The 19455-nt window shown below is 41.9% G+C and overlaps 2 protein-coding genes across 3 annotated transcripts in view; both read right to left on the bottom strand.

The window, feature by feature from the left end:
- Positions 1-1301: 1301 nt before the first annotated feature.
- Positions 1302-7751, bottom strand: LOC311058329 (uncharacterized protein). The gene is made up of 7 exons (XM_084075735.1): positions 7220-7751; positions 6715-6817; positions 6522-6596; positions 2524-5925; positions 2382-2442; positions 1910-2034; positions 1302-1464 (listed from the first exon to the last, which is right to left on the bottom strand). The coding sequence occupies exons 1-7, from the start codon at positions 7262-7264 to the stop codon at positions 1433-1435; spliced, it is 3843 nt and encodes a 1280-aa protein (XP_083931861.1). The 5' UTR covers positions 7265-7751; the 3' UTR covers positions 1302-1432.
- Positions 7752-8977: 1226 nt separating this feature from the next.
- Positions 8978-19455, bottom strand: part of itsn1 (intersectin 1 (SH3 domain protein)) — a 62795-nt gene continuing 52317 nt past the window's right edge. The window contains exons 32-48 of one of the 2 annotated variants that reach the window (XM_084077032.1): positions 18405-18526; positions 17292-17398; positions 16975-17076; positions 16547-16628; positions 15877-15975; positions 15395-15478; positions 14831-14914; positions 14478-14609; positions 13755-13835; positions 13477-13598; positions 12740-12822; positions 12366-12449; positions 12131-12195; positions 11780-11888; positions 10576-11609; positions 9101-10495; positions 8978-9043 (exon numbers count right to left, since the gene is read on the bottom strand). In XM_084077032.1, coding sequence (XP_083933158.1) covers positions 11461-11609; positions 11780-11888; positions 12131-12195; positions 12366-12449; positions 12740-12822; positions 13477-13598; positions 13755-13835; positions 14478-14609; positions 14831-14914; positions 15395-15478; positions 15877-15975; positions 16547-16628; positions 16975-17076; positions 17292-17398; positions 18405-18526 — 1505 coding nt within the window. In that variant the 3' untranslated portion in view covers positions 8978-9043; positions 9101-10495; positions 10576-11460. Of the gene's footprint in view, positions 9044-9100; positions 11610-11779; positions 11889-12130; positions 12196-12365; positions 12450-12739; positions 12823-13476; positions 13599-13754; positions 13836-14477; positions 14610-14830; positions 14915-15394; positions 15479-15876; positions 15976-16546; positions 16629-16974; positions 17077-17291; positions 17399-18404; positions 18527-19455 lie in introns of both variants that reach the window. The other variant, XM_084077033.1, reaches the window with a different exon arrangement.

Raw genomic sequence — 19455 nt, 5'->3', positions numbered from 1 at the left:
GCAACACAGCGAGATAACAGTTTGTAATATAGGCCTACACAATTATGTAATTATTATGTGGTATGATTATATTATAGACCCGATTTGAATCTAAAAATCACACCCTGTGTGAAGAGAGTGGTGCCTTTGATTAGCCCTGTATTGTATTGATGTTGTCATCAATGTTTGTTTATTGGACATACATACATACGGACACACAGACAAAGTCAGATATAGGAGTGGTTAACACCACTCAAAAATAAATAAACATATTTACCTTGTTTACACCATAGACTATTTTTTCCTATCTTGTTCTAGCCTATTTATAAACTACTCTAGTTATTTCATTTTTTTTATTCTTTATGCTTGATTCAGTAATCTATATTCTGCTTGTTCTCTGCTTCCTTTAGCAAAGAGAAGGAATATTAGGCCTACTATTATTAATTAGGATGGTGTTTAACCACTTAAAACCCCATATAGTTGAGTCCCTCAGGGCTCCATGCTAGTGTATTTTCTGTTTTCTGTTATCGTGGGGAAAGCTTTCGCTGAAAATAGCAGATCGACAAGCTCACAGCGGTCACGTTGTGAGCTTGTCGATCTGCTATTCAGTCGATCTGCTGTTCAGTCGATCTGCTATTCAGTCGATCTGCTATTCAGTGAAAGCTTTCTCCACAATAGGGATGCTGGGGCCTGGGGTTTAAGTGGTTAATGCTGCTCAGTTACAGCTGTGTGCGCATGTGACTCACGCCGTCTCCATCACAGAGTCGTGACTGAGGGGAGTCTTGGCAAAGGCTGCTCTGTCTCAATACAGGCAGGCGCGCCGCACAGGAGAGGGGGCAGAGGCAGGGACACACATTGTTAAAATGAAGATATAAAAGCACACACACACAGATAGCAAAATGAATGAAAGAAAGAAGGGGGATTGAATAATAATAATAGAGTAAATGAGTCAGAAAGAGTGAGAGAGAGAGGGAGAGAAAGACAATTGACAGTGCCACCTGCTGGTCATGGTATCTGTCGCTCACTATGTTAGTGAAAGGTCATTATCTAAATGATGTGTACAAACACACAAAGCAGGAAAATGCTATGCTAAGTCCTTATTAGTGGTGCCGGCCCACGGCAGAATAATCTAAATCATTCATTCAGGGTATGAAGAATGCGTCCAAAAATAAAATATTGGCACTTTGGCTGCCAGTGTGTGCGGCCACCTTCTTGTCTCTCGAAGACTACTATTTACAAACACAAACACATATACTGTCCAAAATGCAGTTTTAATAAAATATTGTATTTATTATTATCATTATTATTGCAATATCCCTCATAATCACACCATATCACCTCAAACACATCTGTTTTTTGTTCTCCTCCTCTCCTCCTCCACGCTTCTCTCTTGCCAAATAGAACGGCGGAGAAAAGAGAAAAGGCAGAGACATGAGGAGATAGAAGTTCTGACTTATTTGGAGGAGTCCTCACCCAGCAGCGGCTCTGAAACATAGAACATAATAAAGTGAAGGACCCACAAGTTAATTATTGACAATTGACAATATCAAAAAAATATTTTCTAATTCAACATGGCAAGAAGGTTTGTGAAATGTATTGAGACATTTGGCACTCTATTCTGCCACTACATTATCCCATTAAGACCTGAGGCCGATTCTAAAAATGTCTTCTAAATCCTAACCGTTTTGTGAAAAAGCTCAAAGAAGCTTTTGTGAAAAAGTCAAGGACACCCAAAATTATATGTATTTGGCCGCCGACCCACTTCCCCATCTCAAAAATAGTGTGTGCCAGGAACCCTCAGATGCAATGGTTTGAGTTAAAAATGTTCTCTTTAAAAAATGTACTGTACAGTATATATATTAAAATATCTGCTATTTTTCAATAGACAAAGACAAGACAATAAAATATGGTATCTCTCTCTCTCTCTCACCGGTAAAGGTGAACTGAGGGAAGCTCTCCAGGTCTCCTCCCCCGTACAGTCTGTGGAGCTTGGCTGTCTCCTCCGACAGGCGCTTCTCGTAGTCTGGTCCTGCCTCCACCGGCCCGCCAGATATCCTTAGAGGACGAGAGGAGGTGAAAAGAGGAGAGATAAGGAGAGGAGAGAGAGGTAGGGAAATGAGAGAGAAAAAGAAAAGGAGAGGTTGTAAATATCTTGTGCTGTCATAGAATGTTTAATAGAAAGCAACAGTTAAATTATGATAAGTTATGATATCATTTCTCAGACAGTCATCTTTTGTTAGTAGAAAAAGTTATACTGTAGGTCAGAAGAGTGACAGTGGCTATTTGTCAGTTTTTCTTTTAAGCATTTTGAATTTATTTAGACAACAGAGTAGGAAGTTGAGGACAGACAATATGTGTCTGTCTGTCTGTCTGTCTGTCTGTCTGTCTGTCTGTCTCTTTACCTGCTCCTGGTGTTATATTCTCTGATTTTCTCCAGGAAAAGCCTCTGAACTGGATCCCAACCTGAAACATACACAACACACTACTGTTAACCTACTAGTATAGGTGTTTTGTGTGTGCACGTGCAAGTGTGTTTTCCAGTACCTTCATCAATCCCTAAGGCCTCAGGCTGTGTACTTTCATCTATCCCTCCCTCTGTCTCCGTCTCCTCTCCTCTTCCAGCAGGAGGAACAGAAGGTGAACCTGCTCCCTCCTCCTCTTCTTGACTCGATGGCGCTTTCAGAGTAGAAGACACTTCAGGCTGGGGTGTAGGAAGAGGAGCAGTAAGAGGTGGTGGTGAGTCTGGTTGTGCAGTTTCAGTTGTTGGTGTTGTTGTCATAGTAATGGGTCCAGGCATAGAACAAAGCAGGTCCTGCAGAATGAAAGCTGACGCATGTTCTAAAGCTTCTGCTGCCTCAACAAGACTTTCAGTGTTGTTTAAAATCTCAACTTCAGAAGGAATGTCTGCTTCGACAGCCTCAGAGCACACCTTCTGCTCCGCCTGCATATCCTGCTCCTGTACCTGTGGCTCCTCTGCTACCAACTCAGTCAAAATATCCACATCCAAAGTCTCCACTAGCGTCTCAACCTCAGACATAGTGAGTGATTCTAAAGTCAGGGCTTCATCCACAACAGTTTGTTCCCCTCGAAAGCTCTCCTCACCACCAATCGCAGACTCCCTTACTATCGTTCCATCAAGTTTGTCCTCTTTTACAACGTCCAGACTGACCAAATCAATTGACTCCAGCATCATGGAATCTAAAATATTTTCTTCCTTCTCTCCACCAATAACAGACTCGCTTACTGCTTCCTCACTAATCAGGTTTTCTACTACTACCTCTCTGCGGCCAGCTTCTCTGGCTGTGTTCTGTGATTCTGGTGGTGCAGATTTAGATTCTGGTGTGATCTCTAGCACTGGACCAGCAACACAGAACATGGCCTGCATAATTACATCTGTTTCAACCTCCAAAGCCTCAGTGGCGTCAGAGAGAGACTCTAGTAGTGTTAAATCTACAGCCTCAACGTTATCAGACACAGCAATATCCTCAACCACTTTCCTCTCCTCTCCCATCCTCTCCTCTTTGGCAAGAACTTCAGCTTCCTTCTCCAGCTGAGCCATAGTTTCAGTCAGGTCTACGTTCTCTAGAGTTCCCAGAACAGCCTCAACTTCAGCCAATGTCACTGATTCTACTGTCATGGCCTCTAAAACACTTCCTTCTTCCTCTCCATCAATCACAGACTTGCTTGCTATTTCCTGAGTTATCAGCTGCTCTTCTCTGGCTGTGTTCTGTGATTCTGGTATTACAGCTGTAGATTTGGTTGAAGGCACAGGGCCGGAGTCAGAATAGAACAAGGCCTCCAGAACAAAGTCTGTTTCAGCCTCTAATGCCTCTGCAGTTTCAGAGAGAGACTCTAGTGTAAAGATGTCAGGCTCAGCCTTCTCCTCGGCCCCGGTGGTACCATCCTTTAATGCTGTATACGCTCCTGTATGTTCTTCCTTAGATTGTATTTCAGCCTCTTTTTCAAGTGCGGTTTTAGTTTCTTTTAAAACATCAGCCTCTAGAGTACCCACATCGGCCTCAACTTCTGCCAATGTTACCGACTCTAGGGTCATGGCCTCTGCTATGATCACATCCTCATTTCCACTCCTTTCCTCAGCTCTCTTCAGCACCGAGTCTCCTATAGTTTCCACGGGTCGATCAGGGGCTGCAGAGTGCAGTACAGGACTTGGCTTTACTATGTCAATGTTTCTGGAATCTGCTGCAGGAACAGAATACAGGAGCTCTTCCATTAAAAGTTCAGTTTCTGCTTCTAATGCCACAACGTCTTCGAACAAAGAATCATTTTCAGAAAGGGCTTCTGCTAAGTTCTCAGTTTCAGCAGCAGCCTTACTATACTGCTGTTCTCCATTTATAGTTTGGGCTTGTTGAACATCCTGGGTTAATATGTCAGCTGTATTGTCAAGCGCAGATGTAGTTTGAAGGAGGACATCAGTTTGTAAAGACTCCAGTACAGCTGTAACTTCAGCAAGAGTTACTGACTCCAGTGTCATGGCTTCCGACACATCCAACTGCTTGGTCGGCTGTACCGTCAGATCCTTAAGTGTACTCTCCACACTGTATCCCTGTTCGGCTCCTCTATCCTCCCTCTTCTCCAAACATGTCCCTGAGCAAGTACTAGATTCCACTGTAGACTCTACTTTGGTTACAGACATGGCTATAGGTTCTATTGTGTTATCAGTTAAGGCATTGAGTGTGAGGGCATCAGATGCTTTGTATTCAGGCCTTGTTTCTACTGGTTCAACTGCTGTATCTAAGGTAGGATTTACCGTTGACTCTACTGTTGACTCAACAAATACAGCAGTAGATTCTACTGTTCCCACAGCAGATGCTGTAGCATCTACAATTGGTTCTTCTATGTTCTCAACTGAGGCAGAGCTAGAGGCTGGGGTGGAGGTGATGGCTGCTGGAGTTTCTGCTACGGCTTCTACTGTGGCAGGTGTGGATTCTAATGTTTCTACTCCACTCTCTGCTATATGAGCTGATGCAGCTTGTACAGGGACAGCAGAGAATAATTCAACTGGCTCAGCAGACGGTTCTACTGTGGTTTCTGTCATGGTTTCAGCTAATGGGAGCTCTATCGAGACAACTGGTGATGCTGCGGGTGTGGGGGCGACTGGATGGGTTACTGAGGTTGCAGAGGCAGGTGTAGTAGCAGATGGAGAGGCTGTTGCATTGTCTTCAGGGCTTGTTTCTACTGATTCCGCTGCTGTGCCTAGGGTAGGGACTACCGTTGACTCTACTGTTGACTCAACAAATACAGCAGTAGATTCTACTGTTCCCACAGGAGAGGCTGTAGCATCTACAATCGGTTCTTCTATGTTCTCAACTGAGATAGAGGCTGTGGTGGAGGTGGGGGCCGCTGGAGTTTCTGCTACGGCTTCTACTGTGGCAGGTGTAGATTCTAATGTTTCTACTCCACTCTCTGCTATTTGAGCTGATGCAGCTTGTACAGGGACAGCAGATGATAATGGTTCTACTGTGGTTTCTGTCAACATTTCAGCTGTTGGGAGTTCTATCGAGACCACTGGTGATGCTACGGGAGTGCTGACGACTGGATGGGTTACTGAGGTTGCAGAGGTAGGTGTAGCCATGTAAGATGCATCACCAGATGAAGAATCCGCAGTAGACGGTGTCTCCAGTTTAGTTTCGGAGGCAGGTGCTGGAGATTCCAGAACTGGAGAGGATGCTGATTTTGGCGACGCCGACGGTGCTGTCATCTCGATGTGAGATGTGGTCACGGCAGCATCAGCAGCAGCTTGTTTGAGAGCAGCGACAGTGGGGATCGCAGGCGCCGCATGCTCTGTCCGGGACGATGTGGAGGAGGTCTGGACATTCTGGAAGGACGACGAGGCGGCACCGGGAGACTTTAATGACAAGGTGGCAGCAGGCTCGGTGGATACATGTGGTTCAAGAGGAGGTCTAGAGGATGTCCTGGCAGCAGGGGCTGGAGGAGGAAAGGATGACAAAGAAAAGGGGGCAGACAGGGTATGGAGAGGAAGATTATGCAAGAGAAAGAGGTAAAGGAGAGGGGGAAAGAAGGCCAAAAGTTAGAGCACATTCAGAATAAAAGCTTTCAAATAACTAAAGACTATGTTTCATTCCGATGCATAAAGATAGAATACAGAATAACAAGGGGGAAAAAAACTTGAATGAAACGCAAATGAAACTCACTTCAAAACCAGAGACTAGTGCATAGTAAAAATAACTTCATCTATATAGCACCTTTCGAAAACAAGTTACAAAGTGCTTTACAATAACAACAGTAAATACAGTATACAATGAAGATCAGAAATTGCATGAATAGTACAACAGTTCATAAATTAAGAAAAAGCTGTGCGATAGAGGGGAATTTTTAGAAGATATTTGAAAGAGGACACTGAGTTTGCCTGCCTGAGATCCCAGGCAGTGAGTTCCACAGTCGAGGGGCCCGAACGATTAAAAGCCTGGTCGCCCTTTGTGACAAGGTGAGACTTTGGAACGTCAAGTAGTATTCCATAGTGCCAGAAGACACACACTGTGGTAGGCGGTATTTGCACTGACCTCTAGCATTGGAGCGAGAGAACAGGTGCTCCAGGAGTTTAGTAACGTCCACAGCAGGCTGGGGTTTGGCTTTCTCTGGCAGGACACAGCATAACATAATACTCAGATTAATCCTTGCAGTACTAAATAGTCATAAGAGAGAGAGAGAGAGAGAGAGAGCGAGAGAGAGAGAGATGCACAGCCTATAACTTACTGATGTGTGTTCTGCGTGGTTGCTTCTTGGGGTCTGATGTTTTGGAGCTGAACAGAGCAATCTGAGGTCTCCATGAAAGTCTACACAACTCCCTACGAATGCACTAGAGAACACAGAATCAGGTCATCATGATCACATTAATGTAATTATGCATATTCTACACAGAGCAACACCCACAACCACAATGTAGACTTGCTGAGTGGAATGGAAACAGTTAGCCTAATATCAGATTAACAAAAAAGAAGGGAAAAAAACCTCGAAGGTTTAAAGGAAACAATGAATGTTTTAAACAATTTATAGCCTACAGTTGGTTTTTGAATGGGTGCATTCCCCTCGGCAGGAAGACATGGAAGGTGAACCACCTTGCTTTATATGCTGAAAAGCTAAGTCTTATATAAAACCAACTGAAAACAACATTAATCTCAGATAACGAAAGTGAACACACAGGCTGTGTATTTGGGACAGCCTGACCTGTTGTGTGGCTGACTGTAGAAGCTTTACTTACATTGACACATAATCCTGTCCCTCCTCTGAGCAGAGTTGCAGCCATGGTTGTCTCAGTCTGAATACTAAACAATAGAAACAATCAGGCAGACAAATAATAAAAAATCAAGTGTCAACTTTTCTGGAGCAGCAGGAATGGAAGCTGGTGGTTCGGAATGTCGAGAGGAGGCGACGGTGTGGTGGAAGAGAACTAAATGTTCCCAGGGATAGTACATGACAGCATGGCTGCAATGTTTGCAACGACCGCATGCATCGGGGATACGAGCACCAGTGAAGTAGCCTATACTTCACCACTTTGCAAAAACATACAAATGTCTCTATAGGCTACTACCAAACAGATATAGCTAAGCTAACTAACTCCTACGATAGACACTATCTCTATATCGACGCCGCTCAGTTGGATATAAATCGAGTCGACAGCTGCATGAAGAGCCTATAGTTTAATTGCATGTATTCTCACGCGGCTATTGTTTGTTTACCAATATGGATCAGTGTAATAACTCAGTCGTGTTCGTTCCCATAGGGTTAGTTACATAAAGCTCTCTCAGTGCATGATGGTCAGTGGAATGACACAGGCAACGCCCCCTCCACACAAAGCTGTGTTCTCACACAAACACAGAGGGAGCGTGTCCGCAAGCGCTTCATAGAACTAGAATGGTTAGAACGGACAGTCATTCCCATTCATCAGCAAACAGGACCATCCATGCGTGCATGAATGAGTCGATGACGATGTTATCATTCATATAATAGCCTAATGACAGAAAAAGCTTGTTCCAGCCAGCTAGAATAGTAGGATAGGGTAATACAAAATAAAAGCTTACCTTTTTGGAGCTCCTAACTAATAATGATACCACCTCTGACATAACATGTGTTTCCATGCTAACTGACTGACTGACATCATAATTGGATTGAACCCGTTTCAGCATAGACGTTTGTCGTTCAACCACGTTAACCCTGGCATCACTATTTTTTATCAATTTTCAAAAACTGTAAAAAAAGAAAGAAGCTAAATATAGGCCTAAAAGATATAGAACAAAGTTTTGCCCTATACATTGATAGTGACCTTGTACTTTGATTTTTTTCTTTGCCAAAAATGTATCATCTCTGTGCAGCCTCCAAGGTCATGGAAACCCGCCACCTGTCCTTGATTTTGACCTTGACCTTAACCTTTTCACACCAAAAGTGAATCATGTCTCCAGCAAGTTCCATGGAAATCTGTTCTGGTCTGGACAAGAATGGGACATTCAGGTGTCCTAAAGTAGTTAGACTGAAACACAGGAAAAGAAAGTAAATCAGTCCAATAATACTTATTCTGCACATCTCCCACTGCTAAAGAGATGTTTTTTGTATCCTACCTGTACTAAGTATACTGTCATCATATCTTACCCGTTGTATACTTTTTAACATTTTTTTTTATCTAATATTTTTTCTTCCCAGTAGCCTACGTAAGGTATTATGATCATCTAGTTGTATTATATTGTTGTGTTAGCACAGTCCATACTGTAAAAAAAAAAAAAGGTTCTGGCTGACATACATTGCCATCTTTAGATCACGTCCTCCTCTAACAGGGATAAACATAGTATAGCAGTTGTTTGGGATTAGGTCTAAACACATACAAAATGATCCACTTTTGTGTTTTTGTTTATCAAGAAAAGTAACGTATTGTCATTGTCCAGTCTGCAGAACCTGTGTTTTTATTCAGACAAACCTTTGTGTTAAGGTTGAACCTGTATTGACTGTATACAGTCCATGGATGAAACAGCTTCCTTTAGTCAAGAACAGTGACCTAAGTTTCTTCAAGTAGCCTATTAAAATGTTTAGCTTGCTGCTATCTTGCGTCAAAGTATCAGTTTAAGCAGCACCATGAAAAGCCATAAGAAACTTATAATCACAAATATATGAGACCATATAAAGCAGAGTTACAGATTGCTGCAGTCTTGGTCCAACCAACTGAAGTTTATTCTCAACATGGAAAGACAACAACATACATCATCTACAGTGATAATTAACAGGCTGTCTCTATCGCCCCCTAGCGTTCATATATTAACTCTCAGATAGCAGTAGTATTATACACAACCTGGTAGACTGCAACGGGTTTAAACTGTTTTAAGTTAGTACAGTGAGGACTGAAGATAGCAGGGGCACTGGAATACTGGAGAAAGATACAGTAGAGGGTTGAGGGTTGGTGATAGTAAGACATTTTCTTCATCATAAACATCATTATCCATCGTCATTGTCAGATTCTACAGACAGTAGCTGGATTTGGGGAAACAAACACACTCGTTCTCTCTCTCTCTCTCTCTCTCTCTCTCTCACTTACTCACACACACATACACTTAATCCTTGATGGTCAAACTACTGTGATCAGCTGAATCATGAAGAATGTTGATTGGACAGTGAGTGGTCACTGATATTTTTCAGTCATCTCAATGGTACCACAGCAGGTTACGCAACCATGCCATTTAAATGGCCCAGCTTACCCAGAGAGCTAATTAAAATAACCGACTGACTAAATGGCAAACTAAGTAACTAAAATATCTTACAGTAAAACTCTAGCTAGCTAACCAAGTGTCACTGGTAAATGTCTGTCCTGTTTTTTTTCCCCTGGTCCCTGATTCCAACATCACCGTCTGCTTTAATAGAACATAAAATAATGATTTACTTTCACCGAGCTGCCACACAGAGACAGTCTGGGGAAGTGAGTCGTACGCGTAGCGGCAGTTGCCTTGCAGCAAACTACCTACTGTAATAAATGTAGTTCAGTCATGTGACAGAATTCACCTTAAAATACTAGAAACAAACACTTTTTAAGACTTTCTGTACAGTACCATAAGTCTTTCTGTACAGTACCTCAATTCAAACCATCACACCTGGTCCCTTTCATTAATATCTCAGCATAATTGTGATGGTCATAACCACCATATTATTCCGTTAAAGTGATAGAGATTTTGAATTGTAGTCAGCTATTTATCTTCACCGGACACAATTGTCACATTATGGAAAAATAAATAGCTTATTAGCTTATGTTAGGCTACTCAATGAAACAACAGGAGTGCTTGTCACAATATTATGACAACTAAAACTAAAATTCAAAATATCAACGGTCGCTTTAATTGCAGTACCTCAAGGCTGATTCATTGACAAGTTAAAACTTAAAGACTTGGTGATCAGACTTGGTTAAGACTAAAAAAGGGGGAAAAATAAAAAGAAGAACATCAAACTGTACCTTAACTAACGTACCCGCCCCTCTTTCACTCTTTTGCAAAATGTGCTATCTCTGCACACACACACACACACACACACACACACACACACACACACACACACACACACACACACACACACACACACACACACACACACACACACACACACACACACACACACACACACACACACACACACACACACACACACACACACAGATGAGAGTGGGATAAGACTGTCAGATGTAGAAGAGGAACAGAACACAGATAAAACCAAACTGTAAAACTGAAAGGGATGGACTGAGCTGAATTGAATACTGTACTGGACAAAAAAAAACAAAAAAACAACTACTGGATAAAGAAGAATTTAGGCCAGACTGGACAAGATTAGGTCATTCCCTCTCCATGGGGTGTTACTTGCTAGTTAGCAAAACTGTGGAGCTTTCGAACCAATCAAAATTCTTGTCTTCTTTAACCACTTAAACCCAAGCGTCCTTATTGCAGGGAAGGCTTTCGCAGAAAATAGCAGATCGAACTGCTATTTTCAGCGAAAGCTTAAATAACAGAAAATACACTTGTATAGAGCCCTGAGGGACTCCACTCGACCATACGGGGTTTAAGTGGTTAAAGAGGCATTACAATTTCTACCCAGTTGTAGGACGAGCTGGCTGGCATCGAATCAAATTGCTCAGTGCAAATTATTAATATCACAGAGACTGATCTGGTCTAACATACTCAATGCCCTCCTCAACTGACCAAAGCTAGAATAAGACTTGATTTATACTTTGTTGCAAGCAGTGTTGTGTGCCGAAAATAGCTGATGTACAATCTCACAACATGCCTCAGCATATATAAATCAGGATCAATTATTTTTAAACACCCTGTAAAGATAAACAGAACTAGAACATAAACAAAAACAAAATACAGCCCAGTCTAATCTAGTCCAGTTGAGTCCAGAAGTCGAGTCTAAATCTTAAGTTTCTTTAAGCAGCGGTACAATCCAGTCCAGCCCAGTCCGGTATTGTCCCGGTTGTCATCATGGCTCCTCAAACAGCTGGAGATCGAGCCTGACCACGATCTCTCCTGTAGGAACCTCATGGAGGAGCAACCGCTTCGTGATGGGTCCTTTAGAGCCCTGATCCTTCTTTATTTCAGCCAATCGGATCTCTGTCCTGCCCAGGAAGTCTGGAGGATGTAAGAGTGTGTGTTCATTTTATGTTTGTAGTTGAAATGGAACAGATGAAATATATTTAACCCCTAACGTGAAGAACAAATGTTATGTAAAGTGTGTGTGTGTGTGTGTGTGTGTGTGTGTGTGTGTGTGTGTGTGTGTGTGTGTGTGTGTGTGTGCTGACCGTCAGGTGAAAACTGGTCTCGTTCGAACACAGTAACACAGAGGACGTCCTGCTCCAAGTCCTTTATGAAGAACTGACAGTTGGAGTTCCACTTAGGATTCAATGTGTCCTGAAAGAACATTAACAACATCAAAATTATACATACTAAATCATCGTTTACTGTAACCCATTAAGACCTGAGGCTGATTATACAAATGTCTTCTAAAATTTGGTCGTGGACCCCCATCTCAAAAATGTTGTTCCAGGGACCCCCAGAAGCAAAGATGTGAGTTAAAAATGTTGGCTTAAAAAAAAATGATGTAGTCATAGAAGGAGAATGGGTTAGAATAATAATGATGATAATATGAATACCTGCAATGTCTTAGTGATATGGCACTGGGAACCCATGGTCACCTCACAGTATGGGTTACTCTTCCCTGGAAACACATATTTAATTCAGTAGTTATCAAGTTATCTTTCATCAGTAATACTAAACAGGCTTTGTGATTCAAGACACCAGAACAATATCACAAGAGGCACATGTAAGTAGAGATGTCTGTGTGTATCTATGTATGTAAGTATGTACCGTATGTGCGTGTGTACATACCATGGGAACGACAGGGTTTGAGTTCAATTCCCTCCACAATGTTGACCATCAGTCTGCCAATACCCGTCGCCCTCTGAGAACGAACTGAGAGAAACAGAAGGAACAAAAATTGTTGATTTACTGCTTTATTTATAAAGGATAGTAGAGAGAACGGGAGAGGCTGTGATTATCTGGTCGACACACTATCCAGTGCAGTAATTGTTCAGTACAGTTAGGAATGCAAAGGAGTTAGGACTTCTAGATGTTTTCTAGATGTTTATTTTAAAAACGTTTTTACTTCTCCTTGGCAGAGACGTGCCAGTGCTATTATAATATTTTAGTTAGTAGAGATAGAGGTGCAGGGAGGGAGGGAGAGGGATGGATGGATGAGATACCTAGGTAGGCCTTCTCTCTCTTCTTCTTCTCCGTCTCGATGAAGAGTTCTGATGCTGCCTTAATCTTCTGGACCCATGCCGTTCTACACACAGACACACACACACACACACACACACACACACACACACACACACACACACACACACACACACACACACACACACACACACACACACACACACACACACACACACACACACACACACACACACACACACACACACACACACACACGCACATAAGAGCTTAAAGCTTTTAATGGATAAAAACACAAGCAGATTTGTGCTTGACACCAATTTTCACACAAACATATAGGTGCCACCATCTTTATTGTAATTTGGGACAATGGACATAAAACTTTGGTTGTTGTTTAAGTAAAGCACATTGTTGCACCTGAAAAGGCAATATACTGTAAATCCAGTAAGATATGACGCCATTCCTACTCAATCCTGAAATGTGCAGTTTTGCTTTTGAATTGAAAAATCACGGTTTGCTGCTTGAAGTCAAGTTGTTAAAATCTCCCTTTGGGATTTGTAGGTCTAGTTTCTGCATCTGGGTGGCGTTTCCATGCAAGAGGTGTACTTGCTGCACATGTCCACAAACGTCAATCATATGCACAAGTTATCGCCATAAAGTTATACTGTCAGCAGAGGGTTCTATGCCTGTGTGTGTGCGCGTGCGTGCGTGCGTGCGTGCGTGCGTGCGTGCGTGCGTGCGTGTGTGTGTCATGTTTTACCGTTCATTGATGCTCTCAGCTCGGATAGTGTAAACTCTATCTATGTGAGAGATGTGGAACAGTGGTTCATCTCCTGATGGGTCTGTAGGCAGCTTCACCAACACCTCGTTTAGGAAGATAGGCTGGAAGGGGCGAGACAGTACATGGATCTTGTGTAGTCATATCTTACAGGCCTCGTATGGAGCCATTTCATTTTTATGTTGAAAGGGCTTTAAACCGATTTGTCATAAAGTAATTTACAGAGAGAATGAAATAAAAGAGTGTGTGTGTTCACTTACCGTCTTGTACATGCGATACTGTAGGTGTGTTTTGGAGGAGAAGACTTTATCAGAGCCAGAAAAACCCAGAGGCTTTGTCACCTGAGAGAGAGAGAGAGAGAGAGAGATTGAGATGATATAGACATGTAATGGCCCTTGAGGTGGATTCATAAATAAAATAAGTATGCTAAGCTATATCCTTGGATTTCATTTGAAGTCTTTTCACTGACATTAAGATGCTCATATCTTAATGTCAGTGAAAAGCACCCTCTTTAGACAGTTTTAAAGCACAGCTCAAGACTGTGCCACTGCTCTATTGTTTTACTTGTTTTGCTTGACCCGCTGCCTCTTATTTATATATTTTTGCCATTGCTCTATTATTGCCATTGCTCTAATGTTTTTTGTTTCTACCCTGTGTTTTGTTTTCATTTTTTCTTTCTTTTTCTGTAAAGCACTTTGAGCTGCATTTATGTCATGAAAGGTGCTATATAAATAAAGTTTATTATTATTATTATATCAGAATTTACAAAGCTGAAGCTCTGTCTCCCAGAGGAATAACATAATGTTTAACATGCACTCTTTGCATTAGATATCTATCTACAATGTCGGGTTTGATTCCCGGCCCTGGCAATGTGTCGCTGAGCGAGACACTTAACACCTAACTGCTCCCCCACTGCGCTCAAGTCTGACCACTTGGGCAGCAATAGGTCTAAATAGAATACAAAAATCCATGATGACACCAACCTGTGTTAGAAGTAGGAAGTCGTTGAACAGAAAGCCGTAGAGCTCTTTGCTGCTCTTGGCTTTAAACAACTTCCCACTGTGGAGAAACTTCCTGGGACCCAGACAGTTGGTGACTGAGTTGAAGACCAATTGCTGTAGAGACAGACAAGGAGAGATGTTGGAAAACCCAGTCGTCTACAAATTAAAGAGCAATTCAAATGATAGAAAACGCTGTAAGTAAGGAATCGTTGTGGGATTAAAGAATTCTTCAGTACATGCTGTGATTCTGGTCATCAGAAGTGTTTGCGTTTTCAACAGGCATGTATTCAATCTGTGTGTGCGTGTGTGTGTGTGTGTGTGTGTGTGTGTATTACCTCCGACAGTCCCTCACACTGGACGTGAGCCTGAATCCACTCCAGTCGATCCGAGTTCTCCTTCTCCCTGACACCCTCGTTGACCTTGAAACACACACGCACACAGTAACAATATATCATATCAATAAAATTCAATAATATCAATATCAATGCATTCAGCTCTTTTCCAGACAACTGAGTTAAGGCCTCACTCTCTCATTACCTTACCCACAGAGGTGGGAATTGGAAAAACAACGGCACTGATTTATGATATCGGTGATGACTTTAGGGCATTTGGGGATTTTAGTTTTCTACTAGCTTGATGGAATTCACAAAATAAATATGATTTCACAAGTAAAATGACAACATGGCATCCACAGAAATACTGCAAACACAGTAACAGCTCCTTCAGAGACAGATATAGAGATGGGAACATTTAAGCTATCAGCAACATTCTCTTACTTACGTACTTACATTCTCTGTGGGTGCGCGTGTGTGTGTGTGTGTGTGTGTGTGTGTGTGTGTGTGTGTGTGTGTGTGTGTGTGTGTGTGTGTGTGTGTGTGCATGTCCGTGCATGAGTGTACCTGTGAGCACAGCTCCTCAGCCTTCTCCAGAGCAGCCTTCAGGTGGCTGTGGTCTGGATGAGGTTCTGGAGTGTTCTCTAAGATCTACAATCAATGAAAGACGAAAGCACACATGCAGTATGTAAATATTATGATAGATCACTGTCTCTCAACCTGGGGCATGTGAGTTTATTGCAAGCGGGCCCCCCAAAAATGGCAAAACACTAAGACTTTGGTATGGGATGTTTTCTTTAAAACATTGAAAAATGAGTTTTCATTGTGATAAATGGGCACTTTTTAAAGTATATTAATCCAAGCTGGAACACAATCGATTGATTGATCATTACAATAAACACAGGCTCTGAAAATGCAGGCGGCCCACCCATTCATCTGACCACTTAACATTGTTTTGACACCGTAAAGATTTACACAATTCTGTTGAAGTTCCATGACATGAATGAAATAATAAACACACTTTGTGGTTGTTTATGTGGTATACATACGTTCTTGATGATGAGAGGATAGCGTGTGACTCTCTGCATGGGTTTGAGCAGGAAGCTGGAGAGAGGCATTCCTTTACACCTGGGATCCATGGCCAACCTCTGACAGATAAACAGAGAGACGCACACACATGTCATGACTAGGGTTTGTGATCCGGAACCGGATCGAACGTTGAGGAGCCAGGAACCGTTTCCAGAACCGGTTTTATCACACTGTCAGGGCTGGTATGTGGACTTCACGTCTGCTATACTATTACGATATCAGTGGTTCTCAAACGTACAAATGTACAAATGAAACCAAATGGACCTGTGAGGATCCATTTGGTTCCATTTGTACGCTCTCGGAGTTACAGACCTTTAAGGGTCCATTTGGAAGCCCCTCAAGTAACACAGAGGGTCCCTGTACCTCACTTTACGAACCAGTGAGGTGTACAGTATATAGGAATCGTTAAAGGGGACCGTTAAGAGGGAATCGTTAAGGAACTGGAATCGTTAAAATCCCAAAGGATCCCAACCCTCGTCACGACTCATCACGATCACTTCATTCTGAGGCTAACTCAAATGTTATGCTGCAAAACACGGACTTAACAAAATGCCTTCCGATGTCCTCCAGCTCCAAGGCATCTAATACATTGTGTTAGTGCATGTTTAGTGCATGCAATCTACAGTATACCTTGAGGAAATCTTTAAATTCAGGGTTGTCATCCGTTTTCTGCTGGATCAGTGTGGCTCCATTCAGCTGACATGAACAGAACCTGAACAGAAGACACTCAGTATTGATTATTACATCATGGAAGGCCTTTCCTGTCACTGAATAAAAAGGCCCAAACTGTGCTTTTTTTCTTCTGACTTTATACCTCAGCATTCTGAGTTTTGTTTCTTGCAATTGACTTCTCAGGTACTGATGAGATACTGTATCTCAAAATTGTGTGTTTTTTAGGAACTGGAGAGAAACCAGTTCCATCCTCAGATGTATAAAGGTGCAATTGCGAGAAAAAAATCAAGGTTGTTTTCTTTTTATTGAGTGGCTTCCATAGAAAAGCTAATAGTATAATAGTTAATGGGCAAAAGGATATATGAATACAATTATTGACAGATAACCTGATGTAGGGCTGCATGTGAGGCAACTGGTTGGTCAGGATGTCCCCAATCATCTTCACTGGCATCCGGTCACCTGACATCTTCTTCCTGACTCTCAAAGCCCTGCAGCAACGGTCATTTCAAATATTTTAGCAGTTTGACATTGTGAGGATGTATACTGTACTGGTTTATTTGCAAACCCAATTCAGCCGTTTCATTCTATAAGTGTACCTCATTTATATCTATCAGTGTGCATTCGTTTTGTATTTGTGCAACTCAACTATTGCTCTGTGCATAAGATGTGAATTTGGTGGGTGTCTGTGTGTGTGTGTCTTTACTTGAGGAGTTTGATGTTGCACATGATGAGTTCCTTCCAGTTGACGAAAATCATCGCCACTTCTTTCTCTGTCAGCAACTCGCAGTCCAACAGAGGTTTCTGAAAGATCTACACACAAACACATGCAAAGACCTTAAAGCATGGCCTATTTGTATTTGTACCTGGCAGAACATTAGTTTTTGGGTGTACAGTACAAATTGACAAATAAAAATAAAAAAGTTTTGTTTTGGTAGAACATTTTTATCGTGAAAGTGGGTGAATGTAGCAGAGTATCCATGCCTCCAACATCCTAGAACAAGGGTTCTCAACCCTTTGTAAAGCAAGGCCCACCTGAGTATGTGTCAAGATGGTAAGGGCCCACATACCCAAATAAATGTAATATGTATATATAAAACAAATAAAGGGGCATTATCTGCTTTTCAAATGGCTTTGTATAAGCTCTCAGTCCTTTTTTCTCACGAGGGTTGTTCATAGAGATTGAATTTAGGCTTTTTAATGAGTTTCCAGTGCATTGGGAAGTGGGACCATAATGCATTTGCACAGTGCTGCAAATAAGTGTGACAGGCCTCCAAATCACTATTTGTTAATAATACTTATTGGCACATATTTGTGCTTGTTAAAAGCAACGTTTGATTATGCCACGACAGTAATTTGCCTGCAAGATCAAAATGTGTAAAAAACTTTAATGTCCCAAAGAAGAAATCTATCTATATATTTTAATTCATAGTTTAAACTATTTGGGCAGCACCTCCGTGGCCCACTGGAAGGTGCTCTGAGGCCCACCAGTTGAGAATGGCTCTCCTAGAAGACTATTATCTCATTTGGCCAAGGCCTTTAACAGCATCCCTATTCTGGGCATGTTATAATAGGCAAACCTTCGGTGAAAATAGCAGATGTACTGGCTCACAACACGCAATGAGTTGTGAGCTTGTAGATTTGTGTTGAAGAGATTGTAGAGGGAAAAAAAGGAGGAGACCAATTATAGACCTCTGGGGATCCCAGTCAACAAAGTATATCAGGTTTAAGTGGTTAAGGTGCTATGCTTTTTTCTCCATACGTTTTATATCCCTGTCATTAGCACTGTTTGCTGGCTTACATTGATGATTGTAAATACCTCTGTGACCAGCTGCAAATCATTTACATAGTTCTCTTCAGTAACGATGAGTTCATGCGTATATCCCTGTCTCTTCCTCTCCATGGGACTCAGCATGTCCAACAGGTGGAGGTCAGCACACCCTGTAACACAACCATAGACCGGAGGGAGATTCAATGCAATATTCTAAGAAACAATATCAGATCAGGTCAAAAGCAAAAAGAATACAATCAAAAAAGGTATTTGGATGGTGTACATGAATATCATCGCGTCTTTCCTTTTTCCAACCAGTGTCGACAACGGTTGGAAATGATTATTAAAGCAGTTATGAAACTCATTCCTTGCCCCATTAAGAGTCAGGACACAGTAACTACAATAACTGACTGTCACATTAAATTACATCACTTCTTGGCTCCCAGTTGCATCTGCTTACCAGTGTCATGTCATTATTTAATAAGACAATTCTCTTTTCTGGATTTTTCCCCCAGTAAAACCCAATTATAATGGCAGTAATAACACAAATAGAGTTGTTTCTAGATTCAGAGCAGTGTGACAGTGTGACATGAAGAGACAGACATCTTTTTTCCTCCTCCCAACCAGTGTCGACAATGGTCATATTCATAAAACCTGCTGTAATACATACCACACTAATACATACCTGACATCAGTGACTGGGAAGGGGTTGTGACATTGCTGAACGTTAATGTGTGAACATAGCACAGCATGGCATGTACGGTCTTCATCAGGAATGTGTAGTTTATTACAGTATTGTATGTTGTTCCAGCAATAATCTACTGTGTTAGTGTCATAAGAGCCTGAGACTGCACATACATCTGCATTATACTGTATATGACCCTTTGCCGAGGTCGGGAGTAATTCATCTATACATACATCGAGTATGAATTATGGGTATGTCCCTCATTTAAAAATCCATACATGCCATTCATTCCTCATGTACAGTATGTGGTGTGCCTTGTTTAGATAGGATGACAGATAGAGTAAAACCGGGTAGTAGAGGAGGGAAGACACAGGGACATTGCAGATGTGTGGTTGAAACACAATGGCTATTTGA

Source organism: Gymnoscopelus microlampas (genome assembly GCF_963454915.1).
Source record: "Gymnoscopelus microlampas genome assembly, chromosome: 13".
Classification (NCBI taxonomy): Eukaryota; Metazoa; Chordata; class Actinopteri; order Myctophiformes; family Myctophidae; genus Gymnoscopelus; species Gymnoscopelus microlampas.
This window is presented reverse-complemented; position numbering and strand designations above follow the sequence as displayed.

Bases quoted from the DNA above. Each gene is read 5' to 3' on its own strand.
- LOC311058329 (XM_084075735.1), bottom strand. From the start codon at position 7,264: ATGGCTGCAACTCTGCTCAGAGGAGGGACAGGATTATGTGTCAAT. The intron at 6,818-7,219 runs GTAAGTAAAGCT...TGTGTTCTCTAG, and splicing joins GGACAGGATTATGTGTCAAT to TGCATTCGTAGGGAGTTGTG. The intron at 2,035-2,381 runs GTAAAGAGACAG...TCGTCCTCTAAG, and splicing joins GAATATAACACCAGGAGCAG to GATATCTGGCGGGCCGGTGG.